The 16873-nt window shown below is 40.1% G+C and overlaps 2 protein-coding genes across 2 annotated transcripts in view; one reads left to right on the forward strand and one right to left on the reverse strand.

Moving 5' to 3' along the window:
* Nucleotides 1–7484, forward strand: part of slc35f1 (solute carrier family 35 member F1) — a 29004-nt gene extending 21520 nt beyond the window's left edge. Inside the window, exon 8 of the mRNA XM_084952845.1 lies at nucleotides 3959–7484. Coding sequence (XP_084808971.1) covers nucleotides 3959–4192 — 234 coding nt within the window. The 3' untranslated portion in view covers nucleotides 4193–7484. The remainder of the gene's footprint in view (nucleotides 1–3958) is intronic.
* Nucleotides 7057–15690, reverse strand: serinc1 (serine incorporator 1). The gene is made up of 10 exons (XM_084952843.1): nucleotides 15549–15690; nucleotides 14850–15011; nucleotides 12338–12531; nucleotides 11828–11907; nucleotides 11454–11591; nucleotides 10981–11150; nucleotides 10594–10684; nucleotides 8651–8792; nucleotides 8290–8514; nucleotides 7057–8038 (listed from the first exon to the last, which is right to left on the reverse strand). Exons 1-10 carry the CDS (start codon nucleotides 15585–15587, stop codon nucleotides 7900–7902), a joined length of 1380 nt encoding a protein of 459 aa, XP_084808969.1. The 5' UTR covers nucleotides 15588–15690; the 3' UTR covers nucleotides 7057–7899.
* Between the last annotated feature and the right edge of the window lie 1183 nt (nucleotides 15691–16873).

Here is a 16873-nt window from a genome sequence, read left to right on the forward strand (position 1 = left end):
TCCAGCCCTAACTATAAGCTTTGTCAAAAAGGAACGTCTTTAGCCTAATCTTAAATTAGAGATAGTGTCTGTCTTCCAAATCCAAGCTGGGAGGTAGTTTCATAGAAGAGGGGCCTGAAAGAAGGCTCTGCCTCCCATTCTACGTTTAAATACCCCAGAAACAACAAGTAAGTTTCCAGTGTGAGAGTGATTGGGGCCGTTGGGGTGATATGGTACTATGAGGTACCATACCATTTAAGATAACATGAGGTCTGATTTTGGTCAAAATCTTTTGACTTATTTGAGCTACACTACCAGTCAATTTGTCCAGTTTGTTATTGAAAATTATCCAGTTTAATGTCTGATTGAACTCTGAAAGGAAAGCACAGTACAAATAAGTATTCTAAACTGTTGACTCATCAAAGTAGCCACCCTTGCAGATATAACAGCTGAACACACCTGTGGCATTCTTTCTACAATACAATCGAATATTTGTCAGAAAGTTCTTCCCATATCTGTTGCACAAGTTCCCATAAATGTGTGGCACTTGTAGGTTACTTTGCTTTCACTCTTTTGTCCAGCTTGATGGGGTTTAAGTCTGGAGACTGTGCTGGCCATTCCATGTTTTCAAGCTTACCATCTTATTCTTTTTTCTGTTGTGGTTTATCAGTTGTGGCTTTGGGTCTGTCAGACCACTTCCTGTCAGAGTGTTCAGAGTGAAAGGTTGGAACAGCTGTAGGAATTAGTATGAACGGCTTTCAAGGCTTGATGAACCTCTATTGCTGCAGAACAGCTTTAAATTGTTAACCCATTTTGTGTTCCCTGAAAAAGGCATTTTTGTATAATTCTGAAATAAACATTATCTTTCAGTTTTTGGTAACCTTACCTTTTTTTAACCTCTGGCAGTTCACCACTTACCTTTGTACCAATTCAAGCTATTCATTAGACTTGAACGACTTGAATTGTAAGAAATAACTGGAAAAATTGGGGTGTTCTGAACCTTTTGACCTGTAGTGTACCTTACTAAGTACTGATGTACTAAATAGAGGACATCCTATGCTTTCCATTGATATGTCATGTGTTTTTTGGTGGGCACTTTTAGTTCCCCAGAGGAAGGAAAACACAAAAAAAAAAATTCAATGGGAAGATTCTACTAGTTATTACTAGTTAATGTTAAAGCTCAACAGAGCCAAGTTTTCTTTTTCAGAGGAGCCAGAGTATCCAGGGTCATACTGACCAAAGATGTAACATTATTAACGAGATAATCGACCACTGTGGGAGTAGAATTTAGCTAGCTGCTCTCTGTGTTGGTATATAACATTGAAGAGAACGGTGGAGGAATTCTTTCCGTACTTACCAGACTTTCAAAAAGACATCTACTCTGATATTCCCCTACTGCTGTGTAATCCATTAATCTAAATTTAAATGTTATTAGGAAATGATCAGACAAGAGAGGGTTTTCTGGAAACACTTTTAAATGTAAAGTTTCTATGCAATATATTAAAACAAGATCTAGAGTGTGATTAAAGTGGTGGTGGGTTCTTTTAAATTTTGAGAGAAGCCAATTGAGTCTAATAACAGATTAAATGCAATGTTTATGCTGTTATTTTCAGCATCTACATGGATGTTAAAATCACCCACAATATAATTATTTTATCTGAACTGAAAACTAAATCAGTAAGGGCTAGGGTGGACAATAAATAACAAATAAAACTGGTTTTTGAGTTTTCCAGTTAGGGTGAAGAAGGCTAAGCATCAGGCTTTTAAATGAATTAAAACTCTGTCTGGGTCTTTGGTTGATTAATAAGCAGGAGTGGAATATTGCAGCTGCTGCTCGTCCTCCTCGTCTTGTGCTTTGAGGATTCTGAGCTAGTATAACTCAGGGGTGTTGATTCATTTAACCAGTTTTCTGTAACGCAGGGTACATCAATATGCTGATCCATTATTAAATTGTTTTCTAGCCTGGGCTCAGAAAGAGAGACCTAATGCTTAATGATCCACATTTAACAGTTTTACTCGTTGGTACTAAATTGGTCTTTCTTTGTGATTTGTTTATGTTTAAATTGTCTTTTGCTGATTTTTGGTTTGTTTTTTGTTGGACTGGGAGCAGATACAGTCTCTAAGGGGATAGGTTTTTGGGGAGATAACAGGAGGAGAGAAGCTGCATAGAGGCTTTTAGCACTGCAACTCTGCTTCCTGGTCCCAGCTCTGGATAGTCATCTTTTGGGGGCTTTAATACATTTCTAGAAATGAGAGCTGCTCCATCCAAAGTGGGATGGATGCTGTCTTCCATGCTAAGATCAGGTTTTCCCCAGAAAGTTTCCCAATTATCTATAAAGCTCACATCATTTTTTGGACACCGCTCAGACAGACAGCGATTTAAGGAAAATATGTGACTAAACATGTCACTCCTGGTTCGACTGAGGAGGGGACGAGAGAAAACTACAGAGTCTGACATTGTTTTGGTAAAGTTACACACTGGTTCAATATTAATTTTACTGACCTCCGATTGATGTATCCAGGTTTTAATTGCTGCCGATGTGAATTAGAATTTTACCAAATCTGTTTATCTTTAACCAACAATTTCAGGGTTCATTGAATGTCCCTGCTCTGGCCTTTGGAAGACATGGTGTTTCTAACGAAACGTTTCTCAAAACAGAATGACCCAAACCAGAGTTTGTTCCTTGGCGGTTGTGCCACAGAGTGGGGAAAGATTTTAGATGTGAATGGTTGGTGTACTAGGGGTTTCTGTGTAGGACTACTAGGACTAAGGTGCAGGAGGGACAGTTAAAGACACCGTACTGCTAGTAAGTTGGCTAAAAGCTAAGCTAATGTAATGAATCCCTAAAGACACGGTGAATGAATACTGTAAATATAATTAGCCAGTTATTCAACAAAGAGTGTGCTTTGAATAAAGCTTTGGGACACTAGGAAATAAGTCATTTTCCAAGAGTTTTTACTTAAATGGGCTACACAGATAAGCTACACCATTGTGTAACAGGAACAGGAAGTGATACTGTTCCCAACACTGGACCAACACCGAGTGAGAGTGCCACCACCCTCGACCAAACCTTGGCACAGTACAGTCAGATCTTTCTCCTGGTAACCACCAACCCAAATTCATCTATCCGATTGCCAGATAGAAAAGCGAGATTCGTCACTCCAGAGAAAATGCCTTCACTCCAGAGAACAGGCCTTTTTCACTGTCTGCACTGAAGTCCAGTTGTCCAGCATGCTTTACACGACTGCATGCAGGTTTTGCATTGCGTTTGGTGGTGTAAGGCTGGATGCAGCTGCACAGGAATCTGTTCTTGAGCTAATCTGAAGATCACATGAAGTTTGGAGGTCTGTAGTGATCGACTGTGCAGAATTTGGTGACCTCTGCTCACTATATCCATCAGCATCTGCTGACACCACCAATTTGTGAATAAGTTACCGTCTTCCCCAGTCACTTCCAAGTTGTTATAATACCACTTACACTTGACTTTGGTAGCAAGGAGATTTCAGAACTAGACTTGTTGCACAGGTAGCATCCTACCATGGCACCACACTGGAATTCACTGAGTTCCTGAGAGTGACCCATTCTCTCACAAATGTTTGTAGAAGCAGTGGCCATGAAAGTAAGTGGGACACTTGAATTTGGTGATTTGGATTGGTGAGTGAATACTTTTGGCAATATAGTGTTAATACCAACAGCAGAGATCTCACTTTGACACTGCCTTCTTGGATAATACTGATTCCCTACATTTTCTACCATGCACTATCAAATAAAGACAAATATAATAGATTTTTATGAGACTTTAAATAAGATTTAAATAAAAGACAAGTCAGGACAACCAATCCTGATGAACTGTTATTAATCAGCATTATCCTAAAAGAAATGTGCATCTTTACATTAGTTTTAGAATAAGTTGAAAATAAAATAGTGCATGTATGCATATATTGAACGTCACATGATAGCTCTGTCTATGTGTTTCAGTTCTCGGGCCTCTATCTGTTGTCATTCTTCATCATTATCTTGGGCCTGGTTTTTTACTCCTCCTCGTCAACCTATGTGGTCCAGGACCCACGAGTCTACAAGCAATTCAGAAACAAAGACAATCAAACACCATATGAACCACCTCCACTTTGCCCTAGAGTCTTGGAGCCCACTGTCATCTACACTACCATGAGCCCTGAGCAAGGAGACGAGTTTCCTGTTAAAGTAGCCTAAGAACTGGGACAGAGTTAAGTGCATTAGCCTGATAAACTTGTGAGTCAGGTGCAACCCCCAGGTTTCCCTTGTACACAAATGAATAGTGCTAGGCTTTGCCCAATCTGGTAAGCAGGATAGCTGGGATCACCCAGGTAAGTCAAGGTATTCATTTTATGGTCTGAATGGAGAAATGTCTCCATGCTCACAGTAATCAAGTTAACACAAATTCATTTAGCTACATATTGTATGTACTGAGAAATGACTGACAGAATGTAATTTAAACACATAGCAATGTGAGTTGAGTTCACGGTCATCAAAGACTGTGCATAGACTATAGTAGCTGTATATGATGATGTAAAGAGATGGTATTGTCATTTTTATGTTATCACGTATTTCTTCTAATATTTGCAAGAGGATATTGTATGGATGTAAACTATCGTCTGCCCAATATTACTCTTATTTCAAAGAAAGAAGTTCAATAAATTTACAAAAATAAGTGCACATTGTATATAATAAGAAGGATTCTCTGTAGGATCTGATTGTTTGCAGGCTGAAAGAAGGTAAACTGTATTCTAACGCCCTGTTTTCCACAGTGTAAGTATTAGTGAGGCGTGAAAGAGATTTCAAATTCAATGTTAAATTTGTCATAGGCCCTAGAATGTTGAATTCAGGATCCAGCAGATGTTTGTGAGGTACATTTTGGAATGTTTTTCAAGAGACGCATTCGGATGAGTCATGTATCATCTGGACTGCTGTTACAGCTGTATACTGTTTTGAAAAATACAGGTCATTGTTCAAAATGTTTTTGTTGGTTGCTTTGAAAAAAAAAATGTACAGTACATACAGTGAGATCAACCTTAACTGAGTTTTATTTATCGGACACGGTTTTTATGTATAAATAATTGTATGCAATTGGAACATAAAAAACGAAGGTTGACAAAACATAACTTAATTGCGTGCAACCAATGTACATTTTTTTATGTTAATCCCACAGGTTATTTTTTTCAGTGTACTCTAGTGGTGTACATGACAGATGATTCATTTCAAATAATAAAATATAAAAGATGTCCATTTGTTGGTGTTCATAATTCTACTTTTCACATCCCAAATTGCCTAAAAATAATTAGAAAACCATTTCTGAAATGCACTTACTCAGTAGAAACAATAATACAGACATAATACTGCTGAATACTGACTGACATTTTTAACAATATGTTGTGTTACTACATGAAACTGAGTCACTCATATTAAATGAAACCCATTGTGGAGGAGGGTGTTTCTTCTTCACTCACTATGTGTTAATAGACCTCTCTGCATTGAATCATACTTGTTATTAATCTCTGGCTCTCTTTCACAGCATGTCTTTTATCCTTTCTTCCTTGTCTCACCCCAGATGGCCGCCCCTCCCTGAGCCTGGTTCTGCTGGAGGTTTCTTCCTGTTAAAAGGGAGCTTTTCCTTCCTACTGTCGCCAAAGTGCTTGCTCAGAGGGGGCCATATGACTGTTCGGTTTTATTGTGGGGGTACCTTACAGTATAAAGCACCTTGAGACGACTGTTGTTGTGACTTGGTGCTGTAAAAAAAAATTGAATTGAACTGAAGTAAATACAAATAGCAATTTAAATGACGACTTTATTTGTTGAGGAATAAAAATATCTAATCCTACTGGTCCTGTGTGAAAAATAGTTGTAAGTTGTTAAGCTAAAAATTAATCATAGAAAAATAATTTAGGTTTAAACCAAATGAGAAAATGTAACATGCGAAATAAAGTGTCCAAGCATGCCAGGAACATGCTTGGATGTAGTTATGTGGAAGATAAAGGTGCTGAGCAGAGAAGGCAAACTGTTATTATTCCTTGTTTCAAGCTGGTGAGCGGACGGGTGACTGATCTGTGGGATCTGCAGTGGAAATAGTTGAAACGAGGAGCGGCAGGGGAATAGCCAAATCCCAACCACTGCACGTATCTACTCTTTGCCCCCATTAATGTCAGAAACCCGTCAGAGACAGGTTATATTTTTATGCCTTAGTTTAGCTTGTGTTCATTGCTTATTTTATTTGACCTCTGAATGTACTCAAGTATTTATATATTTTTGCATTGAAGTTACATTTAACTAGGGCACGTAGATAGACGTGGGTTGTTTCTTTTGACAGACGTATCTAAAATGGAAATTTTCACCTTTTGAATATTTATTATTGTTCATTAATAAGAAAATGATTTATCTGATTAATTGGTGGAATACTCAATAATTACTTGATGAGCCCTACACCTCACTGCAACAAAAGAAATCCTTTGCAAATGTTGACATACAAGCACTGAGAAGAGATGCACTTTATTTGTCCTCTATTTGATACTTTCCTTTATTACAGCAGTTGAAATTAATATCTGCAGAGCGCAGTACTGTATTATAGATGAAGATTATATTTGGTACAAAAGATTTCTACCTGAATCTTTCAGTACACGGCCTGCATAAACTGAAGAATACTGCAAGATATCCAGAAAGTGGAAAACTGTCGTTGATGAGCACTTAAAAAAATAAAATAAAATACAGGTCTAACTGCCTGGACACAAACTACAAAGAAGTGAGCAAGATTGAAGATAAATGTAAACTTCTGTAAATAGAAAAAGAACTTTAGACTTTCCTGCCACTACCCTGGTGGTTTTTCATGTTACTGCCATCTCATCTTGTGATTTCAGCTTGGATTTAATGGTATTAAGCATGATGAGATGAGATTTCCTTTCAGGAAACAAATGACTGAACACTGTGTGACACATTAGCACAGGATACCTTTAGGTTCAGAGCTCAATGAGAGTGTTTTGGTGGACCTACCAAATAATGGTGAAGCTGACAACTGTGTACGACCCAGCTAAACAACAAACAACAAATTAGACTTGACTCCCCCCGCCCATATTTCTTTTATTAAATCAGTTACAATATACTGTTAGGTCAAGAAGAAAAAAAAAATATCACAGATGAGACTCAAACACATCCACAATATGTCTGAAACAGGCTAATGCGCTACGCAAGAACTTATCAGGAAGCTTGTCAAGCAGTCAAAACCACAAATGTTATCAAAAAGCAAGTCAGAAGCAACAAAAACAAGAATGCATCTTGTTACTCAATTAGCTGAGCGTGTGCAGACATGTGCAATATAAAGAAGAACTATCTACACCAACACATATGCACAACACTGCTCACGCAGGGTGATGGAGCCAGTGGGAACCTACTCTTGCTTCTAAATGTCACAGCTGCTCATGCACAACTCAAAAGAATAAAAACATTTTTTCCCTTTTTTTTTTTTTAAAACAGGAAACAGCATACAGAACATTACAGTGCAGAGTTGATGTGCACGCAGGATCATAGGAACCTTTTCAGATACAACTACTCTTAACGTCACGTCGAGTTTTCAAAGAAAAACGTGCAAGTCGTCACTGGGTTTAACAGGATATACTAACGACTGCAACAAACTGTTAAGGATTCATGAGAATGGGCTGAAGTCACAGCTGGAAAAAACAAAAACAAAACACATGAACGTCCTGACTAGTTCATCACCTTCTGGTTATGTAGCTACACTCAGCAATACAAGCGAGTCACCAGAGCCAATAAACAACCATTCCTTCAGCACTGACTCATGCAATGTTATTTAACTACTAAGTTTCTTAATTTGCAGTAACAAAACACAGGTGAAAGCTTCAATATTTGGAGGAGCAGTGGGACAGTGTGCAGTTTCAGTCAAAGTCCCTATTGACCAGGACCAGTGGAGCCACCAATGTCCACACATAGAGTGCGATGCAGATCCAGCTGGAGGAGATCTTCACCCACACAGACGGCCACTTGCTGGTGATGGCCTCATACTTGGAGTCAGGGCTGCGGATACACACAAACAAAGTGGACTAGTTGCTTCTATCCAAATAATATACCTTAGCAGAAACACAAAACGCGCCTTATTTGGACCTAAACCCCACATATGAGGTAAGAAATCCACAGCAAAGCAAAGGTAACGTCTCTGACTATTGAAGACTGCGCAACTTTAAACTTATTGTGGACAAAACCCATGAAATAACAAATATAAAGTACAAAGACAGACTTATACAGGTCTCCTACAGCGTGAAACCTACCTATACCAGTTGGTGAGTGTCATCATGATGTAGAGCGACGCAAGGAACAACATGAAGTGGAAGAAAGAGTAAGAATACGTGACACCATCTTTCTCATTGTCCACAGCTCTGTTGGGGCCGTTTCCCTCCTCAAAGCTGTCCGTCTGAGGCCCATCTTCAATGAGAGCAGACTCATCACTGGTCAGAGTCAGCTTGTTGACTTGGGCATTGGATGAATTGCGGATGCTGACGAATAAACAGAGGGCTACAGTTAGAATCGTGCTATCCACAAAGAGACAGCCTGCAGGTTAGTAAATGAACCATTTAGTTGTCTGGGTGTTTGCAAGTTTAGAATTACAAAGATAATTAAGGAGTTCCTTACCTGGAGTAAAGGACACACATGAGGAAAAGGATCAATCCCACAATCCCTTGGGCATCCCACCACTGAACCACATGGTTCTGACTGCCAGGACTTGTGGTGTTTAGTCCAATAATGCCCAGAAGGCTTGGGTTACATTTCCTGTCTGAGAGACAAGAAGAGATTCTTTAATTATCTAATTACCGTCATCTGCACAGCCACTGAAGTCTATTCAAATGAACTACATGTCAGTGATATCAGTAGCGTTTAGCATTTAGGAAGGTGTTCTATCCGTCTATATTCTTAGTGTGCTCCTGTACTTCCTTTCCTTCCTGTTGCCACCAACCCAGTGAAGAGGTAGAAGACAGCAATGCCCTGCAGGAATGCTCTGACACTACAGACATGTTCTGTGATCCAAATGGAAATGACAGCTATAGCATCACAGACTACATCACTGACTGTATACATTTCTGTGAGGATCGTCCCAACCAGGACTGTATACAGTTTTCCTAACAACAAGCACTGGGTCACCATCGACACTACACTGGTTGGATGTACTAAGGGTGGGCAGGAGTCAGAGTACAGAGAGCTGGTGAGGAAGAAATCCCCTCGTTCTGAATGTAATCAAGACAACAGAGATGGCAGTTGACTTCCAAAAGAAAAAGTCTTCAGCTAGGCCCATCAACATCATGGGTGAGGAGGTGGAAACAGTGGAGAGCTACTGGTAGTTGGGCGTTTACATTGATGCTGTTTATAAGACGGGGCGGAAAGCATCAGCGCCAGAGTCCGTAGGCTTTGAGTTGGTGAAGGACAAACTGCTCTCCATCATGGACAAGCCAGCATTACTCCACACTTCGAAGGCAGCAAAGCTCCTTCCTTCATTCTTCCTCAGTGTGATTCAACCCCGCTGCCTCAAACAACACTACAGAAAATCATTCCTACTGTTTTATAGAGAACAGTACAGTAACTACTTGTTCTATGACAGCAGATCACACCTATTAGCCAAACCATCCCACACATATTTTTGTATTATACCTTCATGCAGCAGTTTCTTAGATTAATAGTGGACACATTTATCAACACAATTTGCACTACTCTGCAAAACCTCAGTCTTAATTTTACTGTTTTTTTTTAAACCAACTTCGTTGTTACTTTTTTAAAAATCACTGTTGTATTTGTAAATCTTTGCACGTGCATTTATTAGCGTCCGCACTAGGCACCTGTGGCACTCTGTTTATTGTACACTGCAGTATTTTTATTCTTTGTCCAGCTGCTCTAACACAACCATTTTCCTTGTGGGATCTATCTGGACCAATAGAAACACCCATATTCACAAGTAGAGTGTGACCATGTGGAGAGAATGGAACTGATAAATCACACAATAGATCGATGCAGCATGAAGCATCCCAAAAATACACATTTAAACATTACCAGTGCAGTGCTGAGGGCATTTTTTCCAACCAATTTACACTTATCCTCTAAAAGCATCAAATGCAGGCATTCATAAAGCCAGTTTTACTTATACAGCCCAAAATTACAATGACAGCTGTCTCAGGGCGCTTCATACTGTAAGGCAGTGATGAGAAGATGACGCCACACGGAGCGTGTGGCAACATTGGCCTTACTGTGTCAACACTGTGTTGGTGCGTCAATCAAGAACGACACCTACTGGACCCAAAGAAAAGGAAAAAACATTTCTGGACAGTATTAGGCCCACATTAGATAAAAACTATTATTGATCAGTTTGAGAATAAAGTTGAAATCCGTTGGTGTCAAGCTGATTCTCAAAGCAGCGTTCCGGGATCACTGCTGGCTTTGGGCGGGCACCGTTCACGTCAGAGCGTGGGGTAGATGTGGACGGACGTGTATCTGTGTGTGTGGGGCTAGGCCTGGGTCTGGGGGTCAGTTATGGGCACATACCAGTACACTGCAAAACACAGCAGACTGAAAAGCTTTTGTTTTCTTACCAGGCTCATTGGTCATAGCAGACCAGGTCAGGTACATGGTGTACAGTGTCACCAGAGAAGACTGCAACAGGCCAGACCTGGGCTGGGACTCCTGTACATGACACACCACACATCAGTTATCTCTATTTTCTAACAACTTTCATAAATGACACATTGTGAATTATATTAGGCGACACCTCCATGACTCCATCATCTCATGTCTGACTCATCTTGCTAGAATTCCTGCCATTATCCTTTTAGTGTTACATTGCATAACATCACTTCATAATAAAGCACTTCATATCCTGTCATGTTAATATAATTAATGCATCTTACTACTACATATAAAAGCTGAACATATCGAGTCATCTAATGTACACAAAATGTGCGTCTAGAAGTGGTGTGAACCTGGATCTGTGGCAGGATGGACATGACGGAGGCAGCGATGCAGAGGAGCATGTTGATGCTTATGAAGACCTTGTTTTCAGTGCAGCCATCAGAGTGGGTGTAGTAGACATAGAACATGACCAGAGACACCAGAGACAGCAGGTAGCTGACTGTGGTGACTGACAGCAGAGCTGTGAACATACAAAAACAAAGAAACCTCATTAACATAGAGTTGTGTTAAGCTTTTCCAGCTGATGGAAACACCACCTTGAATTGTTTACTTGTCATATAAAACAAATACACCCAAGTGTACACCTAATTATTTCTTGTGACTGTTGTAATTAATAACATAAAAATAAGTCTTAAGTAAATCCTATTTTTCACATTTTTCCAGCTATGACCAAAACATTTTTGTCTGCACTTCAAATCTATTAGATCAAAGACAGAGCTCTTTAGTCATCTCCACGAGTATCCTCTGTCACTTGTCATCATACCTGCATACCAACAGCGAGAGTTGCCCTCCTCCATCTTCTCCACCCAGGACTCGTTCCAAGAATGGGCAAAGTCGATGAGTAAAACAAGCTGGATAAGGATGAAACAGAAGGCCCCCGCCATACCGATGTAGAACCACACTGTGGATCAGAGTGAGAGAAAGAACGTTACACAAAGGACACTAATATAATGAAATCTCCAGTGTACTGTGAGATGAATAGAGTGCTTTAATCTGGCACATTCACATTTCTTTATTCTTGTCCCTTAATGTGCACTGTAAAATGAAACAAGGTGTGTGTGTGTGCAATCAATGATCAATGTATTGTTTATCAATGTAATCAATTGGACTAAGTGAGAGTGAACCAAAAACAGTTACCAGTAGTGAAGGGCCCTTCTGAGATGAAGAAGGATCCAACAGTGATGGCAACAGCTGCTGCAAACTTGAAGAACCAAAACCTGACAAATAGAACATAAAGAAATTAACAATCAGATTACTGCTGAAAACGTTCGCGGATGTTATCATTCAAGTACATTAATGGTAACATGTTTTAAACGTGCAATGATGGACATCAGGAAACTGTGAGCAACACATCTGGTGCTGTGCTATTTAAATAAAACTGAATTTAATTGAAAATACTTCTTATATTCATGAAAATAATCACTAGCTGCAGTCCTAAGTGGGATGTTCCGCAGTAAAGATGGCCTTTCACTCCCTGCTGCTAGTTTTGATGTGATCTATAACAAGAACACGTTCCAGCTTGTCACATGTTCTAATAACATGATATGTTTGGCATGTTTAAAGCAGGTAATCAATCCATCAAATCTCAATAAAACCTGACTTTGTGTCATAGCAGAGATGATGTGGAAGAAGGACATGCTGACTCACCCGTTGTGGAGTGCAGCACGGGGGTCTTTACTGCTCTTGACTTTGATCATGAGCAGAGAGAAAAGCAGGAAGAACATAGCCATTCCGAAGCAAACACGGTACACGGCCTTGTAGCCAACCAGCACATCACAGTTCACATGTCCCTCCACACCAGGAATAGACGAACCCCTCCCTCCTTCACAGAAACCTGGAATCTAGAGCAACATAAAAAGAGACAGTGTATACAGTTGTGTCATAGTGCAGCACCCGCCACTCAAGCGATGTGTCGGTCATACAAACACCACCACTGGATACATCAAAGCTAATATTTGCCTCTTTTCTAACTTTTTTTTTGGGTCAGATATGTCATGCTTAGATATTTTAGAGCAAACACATTTCAGTATTAGACAAAGATAACCTGAGTCAATAGAGAGCAATTTAAAATGATGATTTCATTTATTAAGAGAAAAGTTATCTGAACTGAATCTTTTTTAGTTGCTTTAGTTTTAAGACAATTAGTGTTGCTTAATGTCACTAACACAACTGCTTGCACAAGGCCATACAAACCTATCTTGAAAATGGAAATTGGTCTGGTTCTTATACAGCGGTCAAAGTGCTTGAGCACACTTGAGTTATGTAGCAGGACAATGACCCAAAGCACAACAGCAAGTGGTGGTTCCATCTCTCCGGTCTGCATGCCAAATATCCTTGGGCCCAGTCCCAATCTTTTCTCCGCCGCATTCATTGGACGCATGTGTGTAAATGCTAAATGGAAAAAAAATAGAGCTAGATAGATCCAGCATAGAAAAACGTAGAAAAAAGTGCTTGGGTGAAAGAGACAAGTTGAATAAAGCACCGAGTGCTCAGGTAGAGTACAAAAGTGCTACATAAGAACCAGTCCAATGACCATTTTACTAGTCAAAGCCTGGACTTAAATTTAACCAAGGTCATGAACTTTAAAAGGCAGCTTATACCTAAAAAAAAAAAAATCCTCCTTTGTCGCTGAATTAAAACAATTCTGCAAAGAGGGGGCAAAAATTCCTCCACAGTGATGTGGTACACTCACCGTCAGCTATTTGGTACCAGATTTGATGCCTAATGCTGGTAAATTGTTGGGTCATAAATGTTATGCAGCCATCTGCCACTAGATGGAGCACTGTTGAAAAACACCAAAAATCTGTTATTCTAATAGTGAAGGCCTGGATTGAGACAGCTATACAAACGGTGGACATTGGCTTTCTTCGAAAGGCGGATGGTCTCTCCCTTTGCGAGGCTGAGGAGTTGGATCATTATGTAGGGGTTCAGAGTAGAGTAGCTGCAGCTCTACACAAAAAGGAGATGGCTAAAGTTGTCACCTCCTCGGTAAGGTGTCTAAACTGGGCGCGTCCTATCGGAGGAGGTCGCAGCGCAGACCCAGGACACACCAATGGCTGGATGTTTCCCCGGATAACCTTGAGGAGGTGATGAGGAGGTGGTCTGGGCTCCCCTGCTGCTGCCCCCGCGACCAGACTTCAATAAACGAAAAAAAAGGTTGCAAAATTTGTTGTTTTCTTATTTTAGATTTGAACTTTTATTGAAGTCGTTGTCATGAATTTTCAAACAGTGTGCATCGTTCATGATGCAGTGCCACACTGTTCAATTACAGTTTTAGTTTTTCAGATGTTCATTTGTCCTATTTTAATAATTCGTGAACATGTTTCCATAACATATTTAACATTGGTTTATCGGAAGGGTTTTTCCTCTTTGGTGTCTATTTTGAGTATAACGTGTTGATGATGAATGACAAGAGGTGGCGCCCATCTAAACAGCACTGAAGAATCGGATTAATGGTTTGAAATGCCTTTTTAAACTGTTCTCAAATGTAACATATTATCTTAGTATTTCTGACTTGTCAGTTATTCTAGTATTAGAGTGTTGTCTCACTTGCTTAGTTGAGAAACATGCCTATAAAAAAAAAAAAAAAAAAAATCAAATACGCAAAACGCAAACAAACAAAAAACCCAAAGAATGAGGTTTTTCACAGCACTGCAGCTTCCAAACACGCCGACTGAACACCGTTAAAACTTTTTCCAAACATCCCACCAGATTATTTTGTTATAATAATGTAGCCAATATTATACAACAAAACTGCACAAACAGAAAAAAGGGGATTGAGGCCACTGTAGGGATCAACATAACAACAGTTACCACATGAGAGGAAAGATCACAGTACATTCACAGCCGTGTATAGTTCTCTTGGTGTGAATATCACACATATTTAAGTATTTAACAGTTGGAACGGGCAGGTATGGCTCATTAGGAGAATAAGGTGATTAACAACTGGTAAGCTACTTAACAGCAAACAAGGACCATGTGTCTTACATAATTAGGAGCAATGAACCAAACTATATTTACTCTCACTGCAGAATCCTGTTAAAGCCTTAGCAAACTAAAATATCCATGAGAGTGTTTTCATAACTTGTGACATCTCTGTGCTGCAGGAGATATGCAGGCATTCTTCCAAGGCTAGTTTTATGTCAGGAACACTGCGTACCTTCTTGAGCTGGCCCTCCATGCCAGGCATCAACATGATACAGGCAACAGCCACTCCCAGAAGCAGGAAGAAGGCATAGATGAGGCGAGTCACTGTGGAATTATTTCCACTGGGGCAGCATCGACATAGCAGACAGGGGGCGCTGCCACAAAGACACGGGATCTACATACACACATGGGAACAAGTCGAGTATTAGAGTTAAGCACAGATATTTTAAAGCTCATTGGTTAACAGGAATAACGGTAATCATTTAGTTCCTAGAAGCACCTCGTGTCTGTAAGTGTATCTGTCCGTTTCACATGACACGAACCTGCTGCGTGCCGCGGATACCGCACTCTGTTTACAAGGTTGAGCTAACGTCACACCCCGGTGTTTTCATATCACGGACAGTGTGTTTACGAGCCGTCACTGTGTAACATGAACATCAACAGGCCTGCTGGATGGGAGGTAGTACGGCGATGTTTCGCATAATCGGCTCCGTCTAACTAAAAGTGCAGTAACACGCTCACAGTAACTGAATCACTAAAGTGTGTTATGAGCCAAACGGTGATGTTAGTATGTCTGCGCCACAGACGCTCATCGTGTTGGCCTGACATTTTCCTCCTGCGCAGTCACTGCAACATTTGTTAAATCGAGGCAGCTAAAACGTCCTGTCGCTGTTAACACTGTTCTCACAGTCAAATGAAGAATGATACTGACCCAGCTTGCCATCGAGCACAAACCCAAAACAGCTCCCATGATCGCTGTTGTTGTTGTTCTTTTGTTGTCCAACAGCAGACCGCTCCGAGAGCTCGGTTGACAATTTAAGAGAAGATGGCTGACGCCCGGACACTGGCTTCTTTTACGTCATAAGGCGACAGTGTCGGTGCCGTTCACCGCTTGGCTGCCCCCTACAGGACAGTTATAGAAAACAATCCAAATCAAAACGGAACTCTACAAAAAGGAAGAAAAATACGCAGAAATAGTCTGATAGCCCATTTCTTACAAAGAACTGTACGTGGAAAGTATTGGCTAGGCCTAATTACTTTAATCCCTCAATCAAAGAAAATATTTTCTATCATTAAACAGTTGGCTACCAATATTAAATAATAAATCATGCTTTTACTGGGCAACAGACTGACCGGGATTCATGGAAAACAGACATATTTAAGTCTGAGCTTACACATTTTTACTCTGAACTTGTTACAGAAGACAGCTTTAGTCTTTTCTTAGGCCTCTTTAAAGCATTTCCTCAGTATATGAGTTTATGGCTTAATGTGTTCCTTATAGCAAATTTGTCAAAGCCCCAGTGGTTCTCAAAGTTTTTACATCATTCCCCACATGCTTCCTGAATATGTTTCCAAACCAACTTCATTCTAAGCCAAAGACTAGAAAATATGGTGAAGCATATCTTCCCTTTGTCTTCACCTGCACAAGTGCCGAGGTAGGTCTCCCCTGCAGAATTGGTTTTCCCTTTGTTGGGAGCAGCACTGGGCTCTTCAAATCACGGACAAACAGTATCCCACATTCTTGATTTTTAGTAGACGTAAAATAATTACACCGTGATGCCTCAGCCTTTCTAAATAGAGGGACAGTAACTGCCTGTGTAAGCGTGTAAAACCTGAAGATAGAGACAAAATACTGTTAATCTGACTATCTGCCATTCTGCAATTCATCTCATGTAAACAAAACGTGGCGCACAGCGTGACGTGGAAAAAGGCACATACCTTTGACATTGCGTGACGAACTCTGTATTCCTCGTCCACACCTAAACGCAAAAAAGGAGTTTTAAAAAAATCTCAGTTTTCGGTGATTCAAAACGCCGTTTACGTGTGGACGAAACAGCTGCGTTTTCAAAAATACCCGTGTAGGTGTGGACGTAGCGTAAAACAGTTAGTAGTTTATTTTCTTACTACCTGTAATTTATTGCTGATTACTTGTATTTGCTTAATTGTTTACTAAATGTTTGAGGTGTGAAATAAACCGCAATGGAGCAAAATATGGGTGTGTGTGGTTGGAGGATGTGTTTGTACGTGCGTGCGTGT

This window comes from Perissodus microlepis, chromosome 15 (assembly GCF_051167445.1).
Source record: "Perissodus microlepis isolate ML-2025 ecotype Zambia chromosome 15, ASM5116744v1, whole genome shotgun sequence".
NCBI lineage: Eukaryota > Metazoa > Chordata > Actinopteri > Cichliformes > Cichlidae > Perissodus > Perissodus microlepis.

Excerpts from the sequence above, each read along its gene's own strand:
- serinc1 (XM_084952843.1), bottom strand. The coding sequence starts at position 15,587 with ATGGGAGCTGTTTTGGGTTTGTGCTCGATGGCAAGCTGG. Across the intron at positions 15,012-15,548 it reads TGTGCTCGATGGCAAGCTGG|ATCCCGTGTCTTTGTGGCAG; the intron begins GTCAGTATCATT and ends GTGTGTATGTAG. Across the intron at positions 8,793-10,593 it reads TGCTATGACCAATGAGCCTG|ACAGGAAATGTAACCCAAGC; the intron begins GTAAGAAAACAA and ends CTTGTCTCTCAG.